Source organism: Amphibalanus amphitrite, unplaced genomic scaffold, assembly GCF_019059575.1.
Source record: "Amphibalanus amphitrite isolate SeventyFive unplaced genomic scaffold, NRLGWU_Aamphi_draft 000576F_arrow, whole genome shotgun sequence".
Taxonomy (NCBI): Eukaryota; Metazoa; Arthropoda; class Thecostraca; order Balanomorpha; family Balanidae; genus Amphibalanus; species Amphibalanus amphitrite.
In genome coordinates this window covers 58,036-80,011 of record NW_024882070.1, presented here as the reverse complement: position 1 = coordinate 80,011, position 21,976 = coordinate 58,036, and the positions used below count along the sequence as shown (strand labels likewise).

General features: G+C 49.2%; 1 protein-coding gene across 1 annotated transcript in view; it reads right to left on the bottom strand.

Annotated features, from left to right (window-relative positions):
- The window catches only part of LOC122394153 (nucleoporin NUP100/NSP100-like), an 80,744-nt gene that overhangs the window by 17,941 nt on the left and 40,827 nt on the right, over positions 1–21,976 (bottom strand). Inside the window, exon 8 of the mRNA XM_043390812.1 lies at positions 11,619–12,641. Within this exon, the coding sequence (XP_043246747.1) occupies positions 11,619–12,641 (1,023 nt within the window). The remainder of the gene's footprint in view (positions 1–11,618; positions 12,642–21,976) is intronic.

Below are 21,976 nucleotides of genomic sequence, written 5' to 3'. Positions count from 1 at the left end.
CCTTTTGGTTTACTTAACCCTCGCCCGTAAACGACGATCTGCCACCTTCGCCCATGCGGGGGGGGGGGTTGGTGCGACCCCCCCCCCTTGGCGTTTAAAAACGGAGCGTCATAGAGCTTAGCGGAAAAGACCAACGGATTGCTCTCGCCGAGATCTCGCGATTGGTGGTATATTTTTTGGTCCTAGGTCAACATTTGACCTACTTTTGACCGGTCAAATGTCAAATTTTCGGAAAAATAGACTTTTTTCAACTTTTGGCGGCGATCGCGGCAAAACGGTGGGAGATATCGACTTAAAACCTTCACTATCGTGTTCCTTGATCAATTCTCTATCGTTTGGTATGTATTTCGTTTCCCTAGCTCTAAAAATGGCGCGTTGGGAGCGCCGGAAGTCGGCAAGGTCACAGTCGGCGGCAGAAATTCGAAAAATCAAAATTTAAATTTTTGAAATCTGATTGTATTTTTGGATTTGGGAGGTCCATTTGCTCCCTATAGAAGCTAATATTGCTGCATATTCCCATTGAGGTGACAAGAATTAGCAAAATAGTGGTTCGGGCGCTTTTCAAAAATAGTACCGGACGCTGTTCCTCTTGTGACGTCATAGCTCCGTGACCTGACCTGACCCGGTCAAGTTTCGTATACCATATGATAGCCAATACTTGCCCCAACATGCATGGGAAGTTTCATCACGATCCATCAACCGATCTTCGTACCACCGGCAGGAAACCTCGGGCGTTGGCACTCAGTTTGTGAAAATCCGGCCGGAGGCTGTTCCCTTTGTGACGTCATAACTCCGTGACCTGACATGACCCGGTCAATTTTTTTATCAAAAGATGCGCAAGGTTTGCCCCATAAGGTACCCAAAATTTGGCGGCGCTGCGCGCCGCCGTTTTTGCACTATTTCCGAAAAACCTCAGGGGGGGTTGCACCAACCCCCCTACATGGGCGAGGGTTAAAATTTAAGGAAAACTTTAAGTACACTTAACCCGCGCGGGGCTGGGGTCTCCAGCCGAACGCGCGGGGCTGGGGGGGGTAAATTTTACCCCCTGTTATCTCCCGAACTAATGGTCCGATTTAGAAAATTCAAACGCCAATCGAAATCTCTCATCACGAACTACTAAAAACATGTACTTAATTTAAAGTTTGAGGTCAAGGTCAAGGTCAGGTCAAGGGTACAAATTGCAAGTTTCTACAGTATCGGCCTTGCACCGTAGTTGCCGAAGAATGGAGTCATGGACTGAGACTAATCGCCCAAAACGTGTTCTTAGGCTACCAAGACAATATTCGTTGCATACAATATCATTCAGAGGTCAAGGTCAAGGTCAGGTCAGGTCAGGTCAGGTCACCAAAAAACAAAATATAGAAAAGGGCATGTGCGACACATGTTTTATGGGTCATTTTAATCATAGAAATCAATAGGCACACTCAATAAGTGATATGGACCACCTCTGGATGAATTTCAGGTCGAGGTCAGGTCAAGGTCAGGTCAAGTGAGGTCAAATTTTGAAGTTGGTTGTCAAGGCCTAAAAAGGTGTCTATCTGATGCAGTTTTTCACGGCGAATCGAATGGTGCTATTTTTGTTTCCGTACGAGCTCTAGAACTTCCAAAAAAGTCATTTTTCAAAAAATTTGTGTGTCGTGACGTCATAAAATTTTGAATAACTCCCACATTTTTGAACCGATTCTTCTAAAATTTGGTATGTAGGTGCACATAGACCACTTCTCTGACATATATTCCGGTTTTTAGATAGACTCAAAATTTTGGATTTTATAATGATTTTTCCAAAAAAGTCAGTTTTTTGAAAAAAATTAGGCAAAAATCCAAAATTTTCAAAAAACCGAGATAGCCATTTGATAGACAAAGTAAAATTACGTATAACCTTTTTTGTTATGTCTTGATTCCTTTAAAAATGAAGATGTAAGCGGCGTTTGAACTTTTGCCGTTTTTGAGGCGAAAATGGCGAACATGACGTCACTAAAACGTCAATTTCTAAAAAATTATCCGACGGATTTCGCTCAAATCTTCATGGAACGTGTCAAATTGATGTAAGAAAAGGCACTGAAAGTTTGGCGGCGCTGCGCGCCGCCGTTTTTGAGATATCGCAAAAATTCGCGAGGGGGGGGGGGGTAAAATTTACCCCCCCCAGCCCCGCGCGGGTTAAGCAAACTAAAAAGTATACCATTCGACGCGCCTTAACGTGCTGAGTTCACTGGTCCTTTTCTTTTTGCTTTATCTCAATTAGATCAAAAGTTATCAGCGAAAAACTTTTGACCTGTTTTTAGCGAAATTTTTACATTTATACCCCCAAACCCCCCTAAATAATGACCTAGAGCAACCAAATTTGCACAGGGGCGAGAACTCCGGGGGGCCACCTACCTACCAAATTTAGTGTTTCTAGGTGCCATAGGAGCCAACCGCGAGGGGGGTCGTTTCGACCCCCCCCCCCTGCCAGGCCGTGTTATGAAAAATGCCCTGCCAGGGCGAGGGTTAATCAATATTACACCTACCCTAAAAAAATTCATGACCCTGATCCCAATGACCTTTGACCAGTGACCTAATTTTCGAAACCATGTTTGGCCAGAATCGCGATTCGGCATAAGTCGGCTCGCATTAGCCGCGCGTTTGCAGACTTTTCATGGCTTCAAGCGTTCAAACATGGGATATCGTGTTCCTCCCATGCATTAGGGTGAGTGTCAATGTCACCGGAAGGTCAGGTCAGATCATTGACCTTTGATGACTTCGGTTGGTGCCTTCGCAACATGTTACGAATCTGTCAGAGGCGGTTGCCACCTACTATGAATACCCGGCAAAACCCTTACTGGTTATCTTGACCTGACCAGACCTGGCCTAAATGTATGAAGACACCCTCTATGATCATAACTGACATGATATTGGTGATCATCACCCCGAACAAACCCAAAGAAGCCACGTTTTACGACTTTCTAACAGGTCCCGATTTTCCCGACTTTTGGGTCATTGACTTGATCTGCAAGGTCAACTAATGACCTAGGACCTTAAAATTGGGTATCATCGGCTTTCTCCCGTCATGGTCAACACGCTCGTTTTTTTTCCGCGAAGCTCTAGCTCAATCAGGGGCCAAACGGCAAGGGGAGTCCAACGGACCCCCCCCCCCCTCCCTTTATACGTTCGCGGCTGACAAACCACCAATACGGGCGAGGGTTAACAATCAAGTTGAGTATTTCGTCGCCTAACTCTCGAAGATTCGTATGTCCGCTTCTCTATGGAGTTTGGACCGTAACGTGTTAGAACGTCGTGAAGTGTGGCTGCTATGGGGGTTTTCGGGGTGCTGATCACGAATATCATCGGTTAGCTTTGATCACAAATGATGTCTTCATGCATTTAGGCCAGGTCGGGTAAGGTCAGGTCAACCAGTAGGGGTCCTGCCGGGTATTCCTAGTACCTATGTGTCAACGGCCTCTGACAGCTTCGTAACATGCTACGAAGGTACAACAAGTACTTCGTAAATGTTCAATCAAAGGGTTGCTAAATTTGAATTCAGCTCCAAAACTAGCCTAGTAACATGTAAAACTCAAAAAAGGAATCGAGGTCATTATAAAATTAATCACCTGACCTGACCTTCAGGTCACCTTGACACCCGCCCTAATGCATGGGACTACTATCTTTTCGCATGTTTGAACGCTGCAAACCACGAAAAAAAAACTGCAAACGAGCGGCTAATGCAAGCCGACATACGCCGAATCGCGATTCCGGCCAAACATGGCCTCGAGAAAAAGGTCACAGGTCAAAGGTCATATGGGTCAGGGTGATGAAATGTTTAGGGTAGGTGTAAAATTGATTATCCCGGCAGTTGTTGGGGTATTTTGCCATCCACCGTTTGCTGGGGGGGGGGAATAAACGCCCCCAGCCGATAACTCGAGAACCAATAGGCGCAGCGAAACGCACGAGGCGGCAAACGAAAGAACGCGACGTGACGCTTCAGATGAGTACTTCTAAGTTGAATTTTGAGTTCACAGGTCGGGTCAAGGTCAGGTCAAACCCCTGAAATCGGGTTTTCAGTAGCATGGACTTCAGAACCTCGCAATGGGCGCCTCTCGTCATAATTTCTGTCACAACGGTGCACAATCCTTTATATAAGGCCTAAAAGAGTGTCAGATCCGTGCAAGAGTCAGTCAAGCATAGGTCAGGGTCAAGGTCAGGTCTACCAGGTAGGCACATATCCCCGAAAATCAAAACTGATATTCGCAGCCTGTGACACATGTTTTAGGGGTAATTTTGGACGTAGAACACGATGGTGGCATTAATCTTATCATATGCGTACGTGTTTGGTTCAAAAAGTTAAATTGAAGAAATGCATGTATCATGGTCGTGAAGTAGTCACGAGAAATTGCCAAGATTCAGTTCAAGATTTTGGAAAATGCGGAACGATAATCAAAAATCGAAGATAGCCATTTGATTGTTCATGGTATTGGCAGTCTCATGGCGTTTACGGCATGTTTGTATGTCTTATCTGTGATTTTATGTTTTTTTAACATATGCCGTTTTTGGTCGAAAACTCAGAAATTATTACGTCACTAAAACCTCGATATCTCAAAAAAGCTTCGTCCGATTTTTTGAAACTTTGTCATAAGAAACTTCAATCAATTCCCTACAGGTATCCAAATTGTGTTTATGCTATAGCGCGGCGAAAAAAGTGGGGGGCGTTTCACGCCCCTCCCCCCCCCCCCCAGCAACTCGCGGGTTAACCCGGCACCGCCTGGGCTATTTCCGTACCCACATCAGCCTGGGGGGGGGGGGTCGGATCCGACCCCCCCTGTTATCTCGAGAACCAATGGTCGTATCGAGCCCCGCGAGGCGGCGTTCGAAAGGTCTCTACGAGACCTTCCCAAAGCACTCTTAAGATTTTAAGATTGAGGTCAACTTTCGGGTCAAGGTCAGGTCAAAGGTCAAATTCAGGGGTTTTGCATGATTAGGCTTACGGACAGCGGAATCGATAGCTGCTGCTCGAAACTCACCACAAATGACCTCAAAGACCTAGTGAAGGTACCATGTGCGTACAGGGGTCATACTAAGTACGGGTCAAGGTCAGGTCAGGTCACGAAAGGTCACGGTTTTCACTTTCTGCTACATGGGCGTGCGACACATGTTTTATGGCTTATTTTTCACGCCAAATCCGATGGTAATGGTTATATGTGACCCCAAGTCACTGTGCTGGTGATAAGTGTGCATTGAAAGCATAACAAATCGTTTATACTAAACGAGGGCTGAGAAAAAAGGTCAATTTTTCAACTTTTTATTTTTGACATAAAAATGCACTTTTCTAGACGAGCTTTGTCCCAGGAATCTAGTGGTGCCATTTGTTTTCACATGCGATGTTCAGAAGTGCCTCTAATTCGCGAAAATGCTTATGACGTCACCATGCCCTATGCATGTTGGAGCTATTTTTTACAATTTGGGGGTCAAAAATCAAGATAGAAAGTTGAAATTTGGGACATCTAATGTTCTAATAGAGCTCTATAACATATATTCCGGTTTTTTGGAAATTCTCAAAATTTTGGATTTTATTAGCTGTTTTCCAAAAAATATAGTTTTTTGAATTTTTAGGGGTGAAAAACGCATTTTACGGAAAATCCGAGATAGCCATTTTAAAGAACTCGTTGAGCTGCGTCTTTTCATGTCCTTAATTTGCAATTTGCTTAAAACCTCGATTTTTGGCGATTTTTTAAACATTTACCATTTTTTGACTGAAAACGCCATGTAGTTACATCACTAAAATCGATATATCTCAGGAATTTTTGAAAATTTTTTCTTAAAAATTGCACAGGAGACGTCAAATTGATGGGGGAGAAGGTATGCGAAGTTTCAAGTTGATAGCGCAAGCGGTTCATGGGTTATTCAAGAAAAACGGAGGGGGGGGGGTCGGATCCGACCCCCCCCCAGGCGGTCGCGGGTTAACGCGAGGTACTGAAAGTTTCGTTGCGATCGGCCGCTTTTTACGAAAGTTATTCGCGAAAAACCGATGGCAGTAGGGGTCCGTTCGACGCCTCCCCCCTCCCCGCACTATATGGGCGAGGGTTAATTTAACCCTCGCCCGCACATGCCATTTTACCATCCTAGAACGCACATGGGGGGTTGCCACCACCACCCCCCCCCCCGCGCCATTTCGTTCCTGTTGAAGATAGAGCTTCGCTGTAAAGACCAAAAAGATTCTTTGGGAAGAGACGAATACAATGATACCCAGTTTTACCTTCTCAGGTCAGTCATTGACCTTCCAGGTCAGGTTAAACTAAAAAATGTTCCTGTTTTGGGTCACCGTTGGATATCAAGTGCGCTGCTTATCATATACCGATGACGATGCCGTTTTCTGGTACCAAGCCAGCTAGAACCTCTTTGTCACACTTCCCGACCAGGTTTTTGCGGCTGAGGTCATTTCAGGTCAAGCTAGGTCAAGGTCAATGATATGTGTTTGTATGTCTGTGTGTGTCTGTGTGTATACTGATGTGTGCACCGATTGTTTATGTGTCCATATTACCTACATGAAATCATAATCTGAGAAGCTTTTACCAAAAATACAGTCAAAAAATTCACGAAAAGCAAATTCAACTTGCCTAACGCAATTATTTTAGATGACCTAGGTTGACCTAGACCCTGACCTTGACATCAGTACATCGTCGAACAACATGTTCCATGATAGGTGGGAGGTAAGACTGGCAAAAAAAGGCCGAAAGCAAGGTGTCAAAAGCTCATAAGGCCCATAGCCAACGCAAGATGTTAATAATTGGTCATTTGGGTCATGACATGACCTGAAAAAGAAAGTCATATCTCCGAAAAAACAGAAACCTGAAAGTTGAAATTTTCAGTGGACATCAAGAAAGGATAGAGGAGCAGCTACACGAAAAATCAGGCTTCTAGCTCTAAAGATATTGAGTGCAGAGCAGAAAGCCTACCTGGGGGGGGAACCCCATGTGCGGGCGAGGGTTCACAGTCTTCTATATCATCATGCAAAAGGGTATGGAGTTATTTATTAGCAGTTACTGACTAATGCCAGCGCTGCAAAAGCCCAGCATATTACGTTAATTATCCGACGGTGGTTTTCGCCGCCATACTCGTACTAAGATTACTACAAATCCCGGCCATCAGAGCCACAATCCCGCTCCGTTCGGAGTAGTGGTGTCAATCGGAACTTGAATCTTCGGAATTCCGATTTTGTCCAATGTCCAATTCGGAATTCGGTTGGATAATGACAGCAGGCTTTGGACAACTTTGGACAATCGCTTGCTACACCTCAACATTTTTATAAAGTAATCGTGTTTAACATTGATTGGCTATTAGAAAGCTCAGCTTTCGATATGTTTACCACTTTAAAGCTGGTAACGATACATTAATTGCAAATTAACCATCGCCCGTAAACGGTGTTTTGCCACCTTCGCCCATGTAGGGGGGGGGGTGCGACCCCCCTGGCGTTTGAAAACGGAGCGTCATAGAGCTTAGCGGAAAAGACCAACGGATTGCTCTCAACGAGATCTCGCGATACCCTCGCATGTGTGCGGCGTTTTCCAGCTTCTATATCACTGAAAACACGATTTACACCCCATTGACACCTTAAGTTGGGATTACACCCACTTTACACCAAATATGCACCAGAAGTACGCCAACCTGATGCCCATTATACACCGTTGTTAGTCCCTGTTTGCACCCATGAACCTTTTTAACACCGCTCATACACCGATCCGCTAAATATACCATCAACACACCAGGCGAACACCCTCGTTGAAACACCATCTGTACACCTAGGTGATGCCCAGATCGGGGTGTAATAAGGGAATAGATTGGGATAAGAACTTTCTGGAAACACCCTTTTTACACTATACGAACACCATCGTTGAAACACCATCTGTACACCATATGGCGATGCCCAGATCGGGGTGTAATAAGGGAATATATCGGGATAAGAACTTTCTGGAAATACTCCTTTTACACTATACGAACACCATCGTTGAAACGGTTACAGGACAATTTGCCGAACTGCATTTTGCCGAATGCTTATTCGCCGAATGTCAATATGTCGAATGCATTTTGCCGACGTGTCTTTTTGCCGACGTGTCAAAAGGGCGAAGTGCTAAAAGTCGAAATGCAATTTGCCGATATGCCTTTTTGCCGACGTGCAATTTGCCGAAAAGTCAATTAGTCGAAATGTCAATTCGCCGAAATGCTTATTTGCCGAAATGCTAATTAGTCGAAATGTAAATTTGCCGAAATGTCAATTTGCCGAAATGTCAATTAGTCGAAATGTCAATTCGTCGAAATGCTAATTTGCCGAAATGCTAATTAGTCGAAATGTAAATTTGCCGAAGTGTCAATTAGTCGAAATGTCAATTTACCGAAAAGTCAATTAGTCGAAATGTCAATTAGTCAAAATTAACCTAACCTAACCTAACCTAACGTGACCCGTAAATATTAACTTTAGGACCGACTCGCTTTTCAAAGTTAGAAACCCACTTTCATGCCACCAAAGTATAAGAAAAACATAACTAAACCTTACCTTACCTGACGTACTGATTTTTGCCTACCCGTGGATAAGGAAGAAGATACATTAATAGATTGCAGACAATGATAAGTCAATTATTTTTAGGTTAAGTGGTTGTGGATCAGGCTTCAGGCCTTCGGCCTGAAGCCAGATACACAACAATTTAACCCTCACCGGACCTATTGGTTTTCTACATACGCGCCGGCCGAGGTGGTAATTAAGGCGATTTGCCGAATGCATTTCGCCGAATGTCATTTTGCCGATGTGCTTTTTGCCGACCTGTCAAAAAGTCGAAATGCCATTTGCCGAAATGCTCATTAGTCGTTTCGCCCCTGATGGAGCTGGCGCGTCGCGGAAAAAACGAGCGTGTGCGCCGTTACGAGACGCAGAGATTGATACCCGATTTTAAGCTCCTACCTCAACCGGTGACCTCTGAGTGTTAGGGCCAAGTAAAGCTGCATATACCACGACACGGTGTATTGTGCTTCCAGCGACCGAAGACCAAGCACGGACACGGCGACCCGCCGACTGACCCAGTCCGGTCACGGTCGCGCCCTTATATAACCACGGCACAGAGCGCATGCGCGGTGACCACGCGGCGGTCAGGCGGCTCGCCGGCCGGCCGGCCGAGCCGCCGGCCCGGCCCGCGCCTCGGCCCCGCACGACCGGTCCGCGGTCACAATATCCCAACACTCCTCCCCCCATAAAAGAAACGTTTCCACTTGGTTAAGTAACAAAGAAACGCGACACACTACGCGACCGGAACGCGACCGGAAATACAAACTGATTCAGACACTGGTGATGCACATCGAGACCATCCGAGGCCTAGGATTGAAAACGATCTGGGGGGAGCGACACTCTGCCAGACCTGGTCACATACGCGCCCCGCACAGATGTACCCCCATTCCCCACCTGATCTCGGGACCGCCGGCAGAGGTAGTACAACGCCAGTGGATCCGGTCCAGTCTCCTCGGACCCCGTCTGCTTCCTGGGACGCGTTTCTGTGGCTGTGTCCGATGCGTCGTCCCTCCGGGTGCTTCCAGACGTTTCCTGTTTGTGGGACTCCCGTTCCACAGCTGGCTTTAGCTGGTTGAAGTGCAGAGCCTTTTCCTTGCCCTTGTCGTCACGGACGAGGTACGTTACTCCTCTCTCTCCTCCAAGGCGGCCGATGATGGTGCCCGGGCCTTTGTAGTACAGTCCCAGCTTCGGCTTCCCGCCGACCGAGACCCTATTATCCCGAATCCATACCCGGTCACCAGCCTCGAACCCTTTTCCGCTCGCGCGCTGGTTGAATCGGGTCGCAGCCTCCGTAGCACTGGCCCGGGTTTTCTTGATAGTCGTCTGATAAGCCTCTGAAATGGCCTTGAGACGGTCTTCAAGGTAGCACCGGATATTTACCGCCCGATCCGGAGGGTTGATGACCGCATCGAGTGGCGTTTTCGGGTGGAATCCGTGCAGCAGAAAGAACGGGGAATATCCGGTGACGCTGTGCACAGAGGTGTTGTAGGCCATGCAGTACGCCTTGATGTCAGCGTCCCAGTTCGCTCCTTGAGGGTCAACGTATTTGGCGACCATGTCCTTGAGTGTTCTCATAAAACGCTCTATCATACCATCACTCTCAGGGTGATAGGGTGTTGTACGCGTTTTCAGGATGCCCAGTCGCTTGCACATGCACTGGAACAATGCAGACTCAAATTGGCCTCCTTGGTCCGAGTGAATCCTGTCTGGCACCCCCATGTCGTAAACCCAATCCAACAGCACCGTGGTTACGGTTTCGGCATCCTGCCGTCTGACTGGGTACACTCGGACGTATTTAGAAAAATAGTCCATGATGACTACTGCATATCGGTTGCCTTTCTCCGACACCGGCATCTCAGTGATGTCAATCGCAATTCTGCGGAATGGTTGACTCGTGACCTCCGTCACCAGAGGAGCCCGTTTCTTCGGTGCAGGGCGATGGCGCCGTTGGCAAAGGTCACACGTGCTGCAGTACCGACGGATGTCCGCGAACATGCCGGGCCAGAGGAAGCGCTGTCGCACTCTTTCCGTTGTTCGACTCCGTCCCAAGTGTGCGGACGTCGGATGGTCATGGGCGAGCGTCATGATTCTTGATCGCATCGAATCGGGGACCAGAGCCCGGAAGCCCCACTTCGTCCTCATGCCGAGAACGCCCTCCCGCACTTCGAGCTGCGTCCAGCTCCCACGCAGTAGCTCCCACTCGGCGAGAGGGTGATCGGGCGGTGGTTCCCGACTGCCCAGACAGGCGTTCCGCATGACACTGAGGACCTCGTCCTCTTGTTGCGCCGTCTGCAACTCCGATTGTCCTGGTGCTTCAGTGATTAGGCGTCCCGCCTGGTCACCCTTCGCACTAGGTGGCGCAGTAGGCAGTGCGCAGACTTGGTCAAGTTCTGCTGCGCCTCGAGTCTTCCCCACACATTCCTCCTCTTCACCAGAAGCAGGTTCTTGGGCTCTTGTAGCTGCGGTATGCACGGGTGCTTGACCGGCTTCGGCGGGACAAGACTTGCTGCGCTTGCCCGTCCAGATATTGCCGTTGACTGGTCGCTGCCGGGACATCGCATCGGCATTGCCGTGATCACGGCCCGGCCGGACAATCACCCGGAACTGGTAAGAGCTCAGCTCGATGGCCCACCGGCCACGTCTTCCCGTCCCGTCACGTTCCACATTGATGGACTCCGGTACACCCGTGAGTGGTTTGTGATCGGTCACGACTTCGAATTCTGCTCCAACTGTGTACTGGTTGAATCGCCGGATGGCGTGAACGATGGCCCAGAGTTCTTTATCATATGTTGGCCATCTGCGCTGTTGCTTTGTCAGCACCTTACTGTCGTAGGCGATGACTCTCTCCGTGTCACCCACCCGCTCCGCGAGCACTGAACCGACTGCAGAGTCGGATGCATCCGTGTACAAGACGAATGTACCACGGAACGTAGGGAGGGCTAACACTGGAGGTGCAGTCAGCGCCTGCTTCAGACTCTCAAAAGCTGCTTCAGCTTCCGGCGTCCACGTCAGGTGGTCACCCACCACCTTGGCTTCCCTCAGCGGCTTCGTGAGATCCATGTATTGTGGGACAAAACGGCTGTAATATCCGCACAATCCGAGGAAGCTTTTCATGCCATCTTCCGTCTTCGGTGGAGCCCAGTCGAGTATCTTCTGGATGTTATGTGGGTCCGGTAGGAGTCCCTCCTTTGCGATCCGGTGACCGAGGAACGTAACTTCGCGCTTTGCGAGGCGGCACTTTTCTGGTTTGAGCTTCAGCTTCGCCGACCTCACTCGCTTGAAGACATCACGGAGCGTTGCGATGTGCTCGTCCTCGGATCTGCTTGATATGATGATGTCATCAAGGTAGACTAAACAGCGTTTCGAGTCCAGACCCGCAAGCACCAGTTCCATGAGTCGCTGGAATGTGGCTCCAGCATTTTTGAGACCCATGGCCATCACCCTGAACTGATGGAGTCCTTTGCCCGTGGAGAACGCCGTCTTTTCTCGGTCCTCTGTGGCCAGCGGGACCTGCCAGTAGCCGGTCGCCATGTCGAGCGTCGTGTACCACGTTGCCCCCGCTAGGGTATCCAACGCCTCGTCGACCCTCGGCAGAGGATGCGCACATCCTCGAGTTCGGCTGTTGATCGCGCGGAGATCGACGCAGAAGCGGAAACTTCCATCTTTCTTTCTGGCCAGGACGACTGGGGAGCACCACGGACTTGTACTCTCTTCAATTATTCCATCTTTCATCATCTGCGTCTTCTGCATCTCGACTTGCTCGCGGAGTTTAACTGGTACCCGCCGTGGTCTCTGCTTCACGGGAGCCTCCTCCCCTGTGTCGATGTGGTGTTCGAGCAAATCTGTCTTGCCGATATCACCCGCATACTGACTGAAGATGTCTGCATATTCGCTGAGAATGGTTCTGAGCTTCTCCTTTCCTTCCGCTGAGAAGTCAGATCCGTCCACATCAAGTACTTCTGTCACCGTCGTATTCTGACGCCTTTCTGTTCTGCAGCTCACATCATCAACGTCATCATCATCACTGTCCTCGACGCCTCCGTCTGCAGCCAGGCACAACTTGTACTCGCAGTCCTTCTCGTTTGTAGCATCATAAAACGTCCCTAGGTCACTGCCTCTGAGAACACGGACTTCTTCAGACCCAACATTTGTCAAAATGATCGAGACGCACCCGTCGTCGTCTGCAACGACCAGAGCCCTTGGAGTCAGGAGTCCCTCCCGCTCCGCTACGGTTGATGGCTCGAATATCCCGGCTGCACCCATTTCATCACTCTGCACGCCGTCCACTCTCTCCAGCTTACCGGCTACCACGCTCTCTGACCGTGCTGGAATGACGACGTTCGACAGTAATCGCACTCGCGCACGTCTTGGTCGAACCTGCTCCCGGCTCGGCAGGGGAACGCTCATGGTTCCAATCTTGAATGAGCCAGCGTCGTCGTCGATGACCGTGCGGAAGTCGCGACCTAGTATCACGTCGTACACGAGGTCGTCTGCCACGGTCACTACCGGGCATCGGAAGCTGACTCCATCAATGCATAATGAGAGGTTTTCCAACTCACCAACTACCTGGAGGGAGGTACCTCCCGCTCCGATAGCATTGCGCGCGCTCGGGCTGAGCCGGATTGCTCTGAGTGCTGGATTCCCCTCATAAAATCCTCTTCGCATCATGGTGAAGTCGGCACCAGTGTCCACCAGCGCCCATGTCGGAGCGCCGTGAATGACGACCCGAACGGCCGACGCCGTGAGTGGGGACGCTTTCGAGAGGACTGGGACCTGTCCCACGGCTCCAGTCCGGTTCAGTTTTCCTGATGCGCACCGGCGCCCCGCCGGTGATCAGCAGCTCTTGTCTCGGAGTGGCCTCCGCCAGTGCTGCCACCCTGGAAGTATTGGCACCCCGCCATCCAGTGGCCCTGCTGCCCGCAACATAAGCAGAGCGGCAGCGCGCGCCCATCCCTTGTCGACGGCAATGAAATGGGGCAGTGTCGCTTGAGGTGACCCAATTCTCCACAGCCGAAGCATCTGACGCTAGGTGAACCACGGCTACGCTCGGGGCAGTCTCGCTGAAAATGACCCGGCTGCTCGCAGCGGTAGCACCGGGGAAGTCGGCGAGACTTACTCGCATCAGTTGTCGTCTTCGGCGCCATTGTGATGGCCGATATCGACTCGTGTAGCCCGCGAATATGATCTTCGATGGCTGTGAGCCGGTTGTTGTCCGTCACAGTCTTTTCTGCTTGACCCGCGGTTGCTTCACCCCCGACCGGGCGGACCGCCCCGATGACGTCGATCTCATGATTTCGCACTGCCTTGATCGTCTTCCTCGTTTCCTCGAATTCTTTACTAACGCGTACCGCGTCAGTCAGTGTGGATACGTTTTGGCTGATTAACCTCTCTTGCAATTGCGTGTCACGGAGGCCACAGATGAATCGGCCGCACTGGAATCCCTCCATAGCGCTGTGGTCGCTGGGCAGAGCCGGCTGGGCTAGCCCACTCAGCTCTCTGATCCTGGCTGAGAAGTCTTCAACAGACTCCGAAGGTGATTGGCAAACTCGGTTGAGTTCGGCATGAGCCTGCAACGTGCTTATTTGCCGACCGAATCGACTTTTCAGTGCTTCAACCACCCTGCCGTAGTCCTTCCGTGACTCTTCGGTGAGTGACGCGAATGTGTCCAGTGCGACTCCGTCCAAAAGACCCACCATAGCCGCCAGCCGGTCCCCGGCTTTCATGCTCGCCGTCTGAGCTTCGAATCGGCAGAACCATTTCTGCCACACTTCCCCCGACTCTCCACTAAATTTCGAAGCTCTTGAAAGGAAAATGGTAGATAAATCCATAGTTTGTTATACTGAACTCTACTGGAGAGAACCTCTCACCACCCAAAGTCTCTACTCACCGGCTCCGTCCACCTTTTCCACCGTGAGCTTGCGTAGGTCGTCACAGAACTCTCACAGCAATCTTCCTTCTTAAAAACTCATATGCAGCCCATTTACGTTATTGGTCCTACCGACCGCGCCAAAATATGTTAGGGCCAAGTAAAGCTGCATATACCACGACACGGTGTATTGTGCTTCCAGCGACCGAAGACCAAGCACGGACACGGCGACCCGCCGACTGACCCAGTCCGGTCACGGTCGCGCCCTTATATAACCACGGCACAGAGCGCATGCGCGGTGACCACGCGGCGGTCAGGCGGCTCGCCGGCCGGCCGGCCGAGCCGCCGGCCCGGCCCGCGCCTCGGCCCCGCACGACCGGTCCGCGGTCACAATATCCCAACATGAGGTCAGGTCAAGTGCCCCAAGGTACGGTTCAGTTTTTGGCGAATAGCTTCGCCACAAAGGGCCGCAGGGCCGCGATTTTGGCAGCATCGTGTTTGCCTTGCTTAGGCGCGTCAAATGATATGATTTTTAATTGGGTCAGGTCAACTTAGGGTGTTGACCTCAGGTCACGGTCAGGTCAGCAACCCCAGGTCATGAAGTTGGTGGAAAGAGGTCATGTCGCATATCATTCGATTCGGCAGGTATTCTTGAGTCCATTGGTGGCTTTTCCGACTCGCTAGCTCAATTTGATCGGGAGTTATTGACAAAAAACGAATATGACCTTGATGACGTCATAAATGACGTCACGCAAGGTCAGAATTGCAAAAGTTACGCATCTAACCTTGCAAGGAGTGCGTCAAATCACGATTCTGTGTGCTTGAGATAGTTAGAGGTCGTTCCCGGCGCCAGAATAGCAGTTTTCATTTTTCTTCTTGACTTAGATATAATGGTGAGGTCACGAAAATGACCTGACCTCGTCCTCAAATAACCTTTAGGAAAATCTGAGATATACAAGCTGTGAGACTCGTAATGGATATTAGGTCCTGCAAGTTTCATTTCCCTGTGAAAGCTCCTCTGGCCGTGAGGGCGTTGCGAAGTTGCGACATCTGAAGACCGTGCAGAGGTTCTTTTATGACGTCATAGGTCGGTGACCTGACCTGACCCGAAAATGCGGTTGATGTAAAAAGATTTTTTTTTTAAATTTAGTCCGAACCTTTTGATGGGAAGGATTCACAAGGACAGAGCCACCGCTAAGCGAAGCTTGTTGCGATGACCCTGCCCTCTACCCTCCGATCGCGCAATTCCGATTCTATGGCAGAATTTAGAGTTCAAAGTTTAACGTGCGCACAAAGCCGCGCACGGCCGGTCCCCTCGCTGACTTCGCCTGGCTACGGCCTGCCACCAACCGCAACCATACCTGTCAGGAGGCCCATAAATGTCGAGCGCCCGTCGCGCTTCGAACCCGGACTGTCATAACCGGGAACGCGTGCTCTCACCACGCGGAGTCCAACGCTCTAACCAACTGAGCTACGGGACCGGGTCAAAGATCCGGCTTGAATCAAGGTCAGCTATGCAAAGTTTCAGCTCTATCGCCAGCGTGTTCGGAGCTATCGCGAAAAAAAACTATGGGGGTGCGGCACCCGCACCCCCCTCGGCCGGCGAGGTTTAACCTAAAAATATTTGACTTACCTTTGCCTGTAATCTCTCCTAGGGCATTGCCTTCGGCACTGCACTGCTTCGCCACGAGCAATTTTATGTTTATTTCCACATGGTATTGATGCTTCCATGAATAATGATTAGTTCTATGAGAAAAAACACTTTTAAATGGCCTCCTTACAATGAAATACCGAAAGATGAAATAATGAAATAATTATTGATGATTTCGACCACAGGTCATTATCAAAATAAGCCAGACAGAACTTTTTGCCACCGGGTCATTAATGAAATAATTATTTAATGAAATAATTGAATGAAATAAACTTAATGAAATAATTATTTCATTATTTCATCTTTCGGTATTTCATTGTAAGGAGGCCATTTAACCCGCGCCCTGCTGGGGGGGGGGTGTTTGAACACCCCCCCTTGTGGTTTTTCGCGAATATCTCAAAAACGGCGGCGCGGAGCGCCGCCGTTTTTGGTACACCTTATCATACATCAATTCTACACATGTTGTGAAAATTTCAGACCAAGGTCATTCAAGGTCAGGTCACCAGGTCACTTGAAGTGACCCCACCTCATAAAAAGTTTCAATGTCTGTCATAGCTACACCGAGTGACCGATCGCTTTGAAACTTTCAGCGATTGCTAAGAGCAATAACATGTAAAAAATGTATATCTCAGAATTTTGATATCGATGACCTAAGGTCAGGTCAATTTTGCGACCTCCCCATTATAAGTCAATGGGAGAAAATTGAAATGCGCCTCTTTTGGACGAAAGACATTATAAACACTCCCAAACACCGAATTACAAGTGGCTTAGACACACTGAACATGAAAATGGTGTCCGTGACCCTTGGCTGTGCCCTGAGGTCATCTTAGGTCACGAATGGTATCTAACAGTTTTTCGTAAATAACTTTTGATAGAGGCATGCTAGAGCGATGAAAACGCCTTATATGTGTTCAGCTCGACGATACGGATCGACTGATATGCAGCATGACCCTTTCCGGTCAGGTCATGACCTTGACCTGAGGTCAAATTTTCAAGTTGACCTTTCAAGGTCAAGTTATAGTCCATTCGATGCGTCTTGACGAGAGGAACACGATGCCGGTGAAAGTAAGCTCGTGCAAGGCCTGGGTCAAAAGTTATTGCAGAAAAATTGTTTCCGAAAAAATCGGCTATTTTTGCAGTTTTTGCCCCCTGCAGGCAAAACTGTTGACGTTAGGTCAAATCTGAGAGAATTACTCAGAAAGGGCGTTAATAGGGCTATCGAATGCACTTTTCCGCGGCGCTGTAGCTCTATTGGTTCCCGAGTTATGCGTTGGCTTCTTGGAAATTTTCGACATTCGACCTGGAAATCGGCGAAATTTTGCCTTCAATGACCTCTGGTGACCTGACCTTTGACCTGACCAAAAAATTGACTGAAGTGATTTCGTCATTATTTTTTGCGCTCTTTCGAACGCCGCCTTCCGCGTATCGCTACGTGGCCCAGGAGCCGAGTTACAAGGGGGGGTGTTCAAACACCCCCCCCCCCAGCAGGGCGTGGAAATCCAGGACCCCCAGCCGGGCGCGGGTTAAAAGTGTTTTTTCTCATAGAACTTATACCTATGCCTTACATACAGCAAGTGCTTCAACAATAATGATTAGTTATGAAATCAGGAGGTCAACGGATATCATGTGATTTGCTTCTTACTTGGGGATTGCACCAAAAGTAAATTGGTGATCGGTCCTAAGTAAATAAACACCACCTAAACTAACCTAACCTAACCAAGGTTTGCAGATTGACATTTCGGCAAAGTTATATTTCAACTAATTGACATTTCGGCAAACTGCCAATTCGGCAAATTGACATTGCGGCAGATTAACATTTCGGCAAAACATTTCGGCAAATTTGCATTTCGGCAAATTGGCATTTCGGCAAATTGACATTTCGGCAAATTGACGTTTCGGCAAACTGACATTTCGGCAAATTGACATTTCGGCAAATTTACATTTCGACTAATTTACATTTCGACTAATCGACATTTCGGCAAATCGCATTTCGGCAAATTTACATTTCGACTAATAGGCATTTCGGTAAATTGGCATTTCGGCAAAAAGGCATGTCGGCAAATGGCATTTCGACTTTTAGCATTTCGACTTTTTGACACGTCGGCAAAAAGCACATCGGCAAAATGACATTCGACGAAATGCATTCGGCAAAATGACATTCGGTAAATCGCCTTTCGGCAATTTGTCCGGACACCCGTTGAAACACCATCTGTACACCTAGGGCGGCGATGCCAAGATCGGGGTGTAATAAGGGAATAGATCGGGATAAGAACTTTCTGGAAACACCCTTTTTACACTATACGAACACCATCGTTGAAACACCATCTGTACACCTAGGGCGGCGATGCCCAGATCGGGGTGTAATAAGGGAATAGATCGGGATAAGAACTTTCTGGAAACACCCCTTTTACACTCATTGAGCAAGGAAGCAACGCCATTTTGCAACGCCGTTTTTCGCGCGCTTTCTAACGGCTGCCGACATGACGTCAGCGCGGCCGACCAATGGGAAGCGGCCTAGGCCCCTGCGCGGGCCCTCGGCCGCCGTTAACGGCTCAGTTTCGCCGTGACCGCGACTCAGGACGCTCCGACGAGGGGAGCGTCCCAAGTGCTAGGTGGCGAAAAGTGAAAACCTCTATTAACCCTCGCCCTGGCAGGGCATTTTTCATAACACGGCCTGGCAGGGGGGGGGGGTCGATGCGACCCCCCCCCTCGCGATTGGCTCCTATGGCACCTAGAAACACCAAATTTGGTAGGTAGGTGGGCCCTCTGGAGTTCTCACCCCTGTGCAAATTTGGTTGCTCTAGGTCAATATTTAGGGGGGTTTTGGGGGGTATAAATGCAAAAATTTCGCTAAAAACAGGTCAAAAGTTTTTCGCTTATAACTTTTGATCTAATTAAGATAGAGCAAAAAGAAAAGCACCAGTGAACTCAGCACGTCAAGGCGCGTCGAATGATATACTTTATAGCTTGCTTAAGTGTACTTAAAGTTTTTCTTAAATTTTAAGTAAACTTAAATTAATAAATTAAGTTAAAGTTAACCAAATTGCATCATATCGCATATCATTCGATTCGGCTGATCACCAGGAACACAATGATACCATTTTTTAAGCTCTAGCGTCATTATGTGCCAAGTTATTGGCAAAAACGTCATTTGACCTCAGTTGACCTCATTTGACCTGACCCATGGATAAGTACACCAAACAAAGAAACACCAAGTGACCTGCTGTTCAGTACTGTGGTTTCAAAGCACAAAAGTGATAGAACAAAGCGGATATCTCCAGTATTTTCCGAATTTAGTATTTTCCCATAGGCTTAACATTACGACGTAATGACCTCTAACTGACCTCAGGTCAGTGACCTCAAAAAACCCGAACTATATGCTATACAACTCGGTGAACTTAGCACATCCTGAAAGTTTGAAGGAAATCAGTGCAAAACTGTGAGTTGGACAGGTGCAAAAAGAAAATTGAAATTTGACCATGACCTTGTACCGGTTTTTCTGACCTGGTGACCTGACCCAAGGTCACCCGGACCTGAAATTTTCAGGTCATATGTAAAAAGGTTGCCCCATAGGCTGTGCCAAATTTGGCGGCGCTGCGCGCCGCCGTTTTCACGCTATCTCCGAAAAACCTTAGGGGGGGGTCGCATCGACCCCCCCCCCCCTGCCAGGGCGAGGGTTAAGTGGGCTGTGAGTGCGGAGTGCGACGCAGGATTTCCCTCTGGCCTAGCGGGACGCACCACGGTGCCTACCCGCGGCCAGATTCTGCCCTTCCAAGGAGCGGATGGGCAACAACCGCCCAGGTACGCCCTCCACATCGCGCCAACGACTCTCAGCAGCCGACACGCCGTCGAGGAACACCAGGAGCCAGGTGGCTCGCCAGCTACAGCTCGAGCTGGATCGATCCGAAGGCGGTGCCGGGGGCACGAGGCCCACCCAGCCGGTGCTTCTGGGTGACGACCAGCTGGAACAGCTCGCCCGCCGAGTGGCGACTCTTTTACAGCCGCCCCGGCCGGGCCGTGCTTCCCAGCCATCGCAACCAGACTCAACACCTCGGCCGGGTTCGGCTTCTCAGCGCCCCATGGACGGCCCACCTCCGCTGGTGCTCCCGCCGCCCGAGTTGAACCAGCAGTGGCGGAACTACCTCTCTCAACAGAGGCTTATCAACGAGAACTATCAAACAAGGGACCGCCAAGAAATCAGAGTGCTACTCCTAGCCACTGAGCGGCCCCCGGCCGACATCCAAGACCAGCAGTTCCTTCAAGATAGACTGAAACTGTTCGTCATAGTCGACCACCGCGGCTGGGCGGCCGCGCTAAGTTTCGTATGCGCTAAGTTTCTTTATGCGTTTCGTTTTAAGTTTCGTTGTAATAAATGTTGCACCAGCTGGCTGACTTTGGTGACGGGTCTGCGAATGAAAAAGGTGGGGAGCGGTGGTGTTGGGGAGCGGTGCATGGATGGTGCTAGCCGGGTGTACCGTGGGTGCTAGGGGAGTGTAGAACAGGAGTAAAATGGGTGCAAAGAGGGTGTAGAACAGGAGTAGAATGGGTGCAAAGAGGGTGTAGAACAGGAGTAAAATGGGTGCAAAGGGGGTGTAGAACAGGAGTAATATGGGTGCAAAGGGGGTGTACAACAGGAGTAAAATGGGTGCAAAGGGAGTGTAGAACAGGAGTAAAATGGGTGCAAAGTGGTGTAGCACAAGAGTAAAAAGAGTGCACATAAGGTGCAAAGGTGGCATAAAGCTGGTTCAGGGGGTGTTAACCCGGTGCAAGTGGGTATGATACGGGTGTCATATAGGTTTACTGGTGGTGTTAAAAGGGTGCAAGAGGGGTGTATGAACGGTGTTCGACAGGTGTACAGGGTGTATGTTTGGTGTTTCGATAGGGTTAAGATGGTGTTCTTCTGGTCTAGGTAGGGCGTAAAGTGGGTATCGTTTTAGACCACACCCCATTTACACCAAAAAAGGAATCATTTGAGTTTTGAGTGAATGTGTAGGGGGGGTCGGTTGGACCCCCCCCCCTTGCCGTTTGGCCCCTGATCGAACTAGAGCTTCGCGGAAAAAACGAGCGTGTTGCCCGTGACGAGAGGAAGCCGATGATACCCAATTTTAAGGTCCTAGGTCATTGGTTGACCTTCCAGGTCAGGTCAATGACCCAAAGTCGGGAAAATCGGGACCTGTTAGAAAGTCGTAAAGTGTGACTGCTAAGGGGTTTTCGGGGTGCTGATCACGAATATCGTGTTAGTTTTGATCACGGATGATGTCTTGAAGCATTTAGACCAGGTCGGGTCAGGTCAGGTCAGGTCAACCAGTAGGCGTCGTGACGGGTATTCGTAGTATGTGTCAACCACCTCTGACAGCTTCGTAACATGTTACGAAGTCACCAAAACTACTTCGTAAATGTTCAAATGGTTGCTAAATTCGAATTCAGCTCCAAAAACTAGCCTAGAAACATGTAAAACTCGAAAAAGTGAACCGAGGTCACCCGAGGTCACCAAAGGTCAATGATCTGACCTGACCTTCAGGTGACCTTGACACCCACGGGAGTAACATCAAATCACATGTTTGAACGTTTGAAACCACGAAAAGCTTGCAAACGTGCGGCTAGTGCGAGCCGACATACGCGAAATCGCGATTACGGCCAAACATGGTCTCGGAAAAGAGGTCACAGGTCAAAGGTCATTTGGGTCAGGGTCATGAAATTTTCAGGATAGGTGTAAAATTGATCAATGCGAGGGTACTGAAAGTTTCGTCGCGATCGGCCGCTTTTTACGCGAGTTATTCGCGAAAAACCATGGGGGGAGGTCCATCCGACCCCCCCCCTACACATGCGAGGGTTAATATTTGACCTACTTATGACCGGTCAAAGGTCAATTTTTCGGAAAAATCTAACTTTTTCAGATTTCCGCGCCGATCGCGGCAAAACTGTAAGAGATATC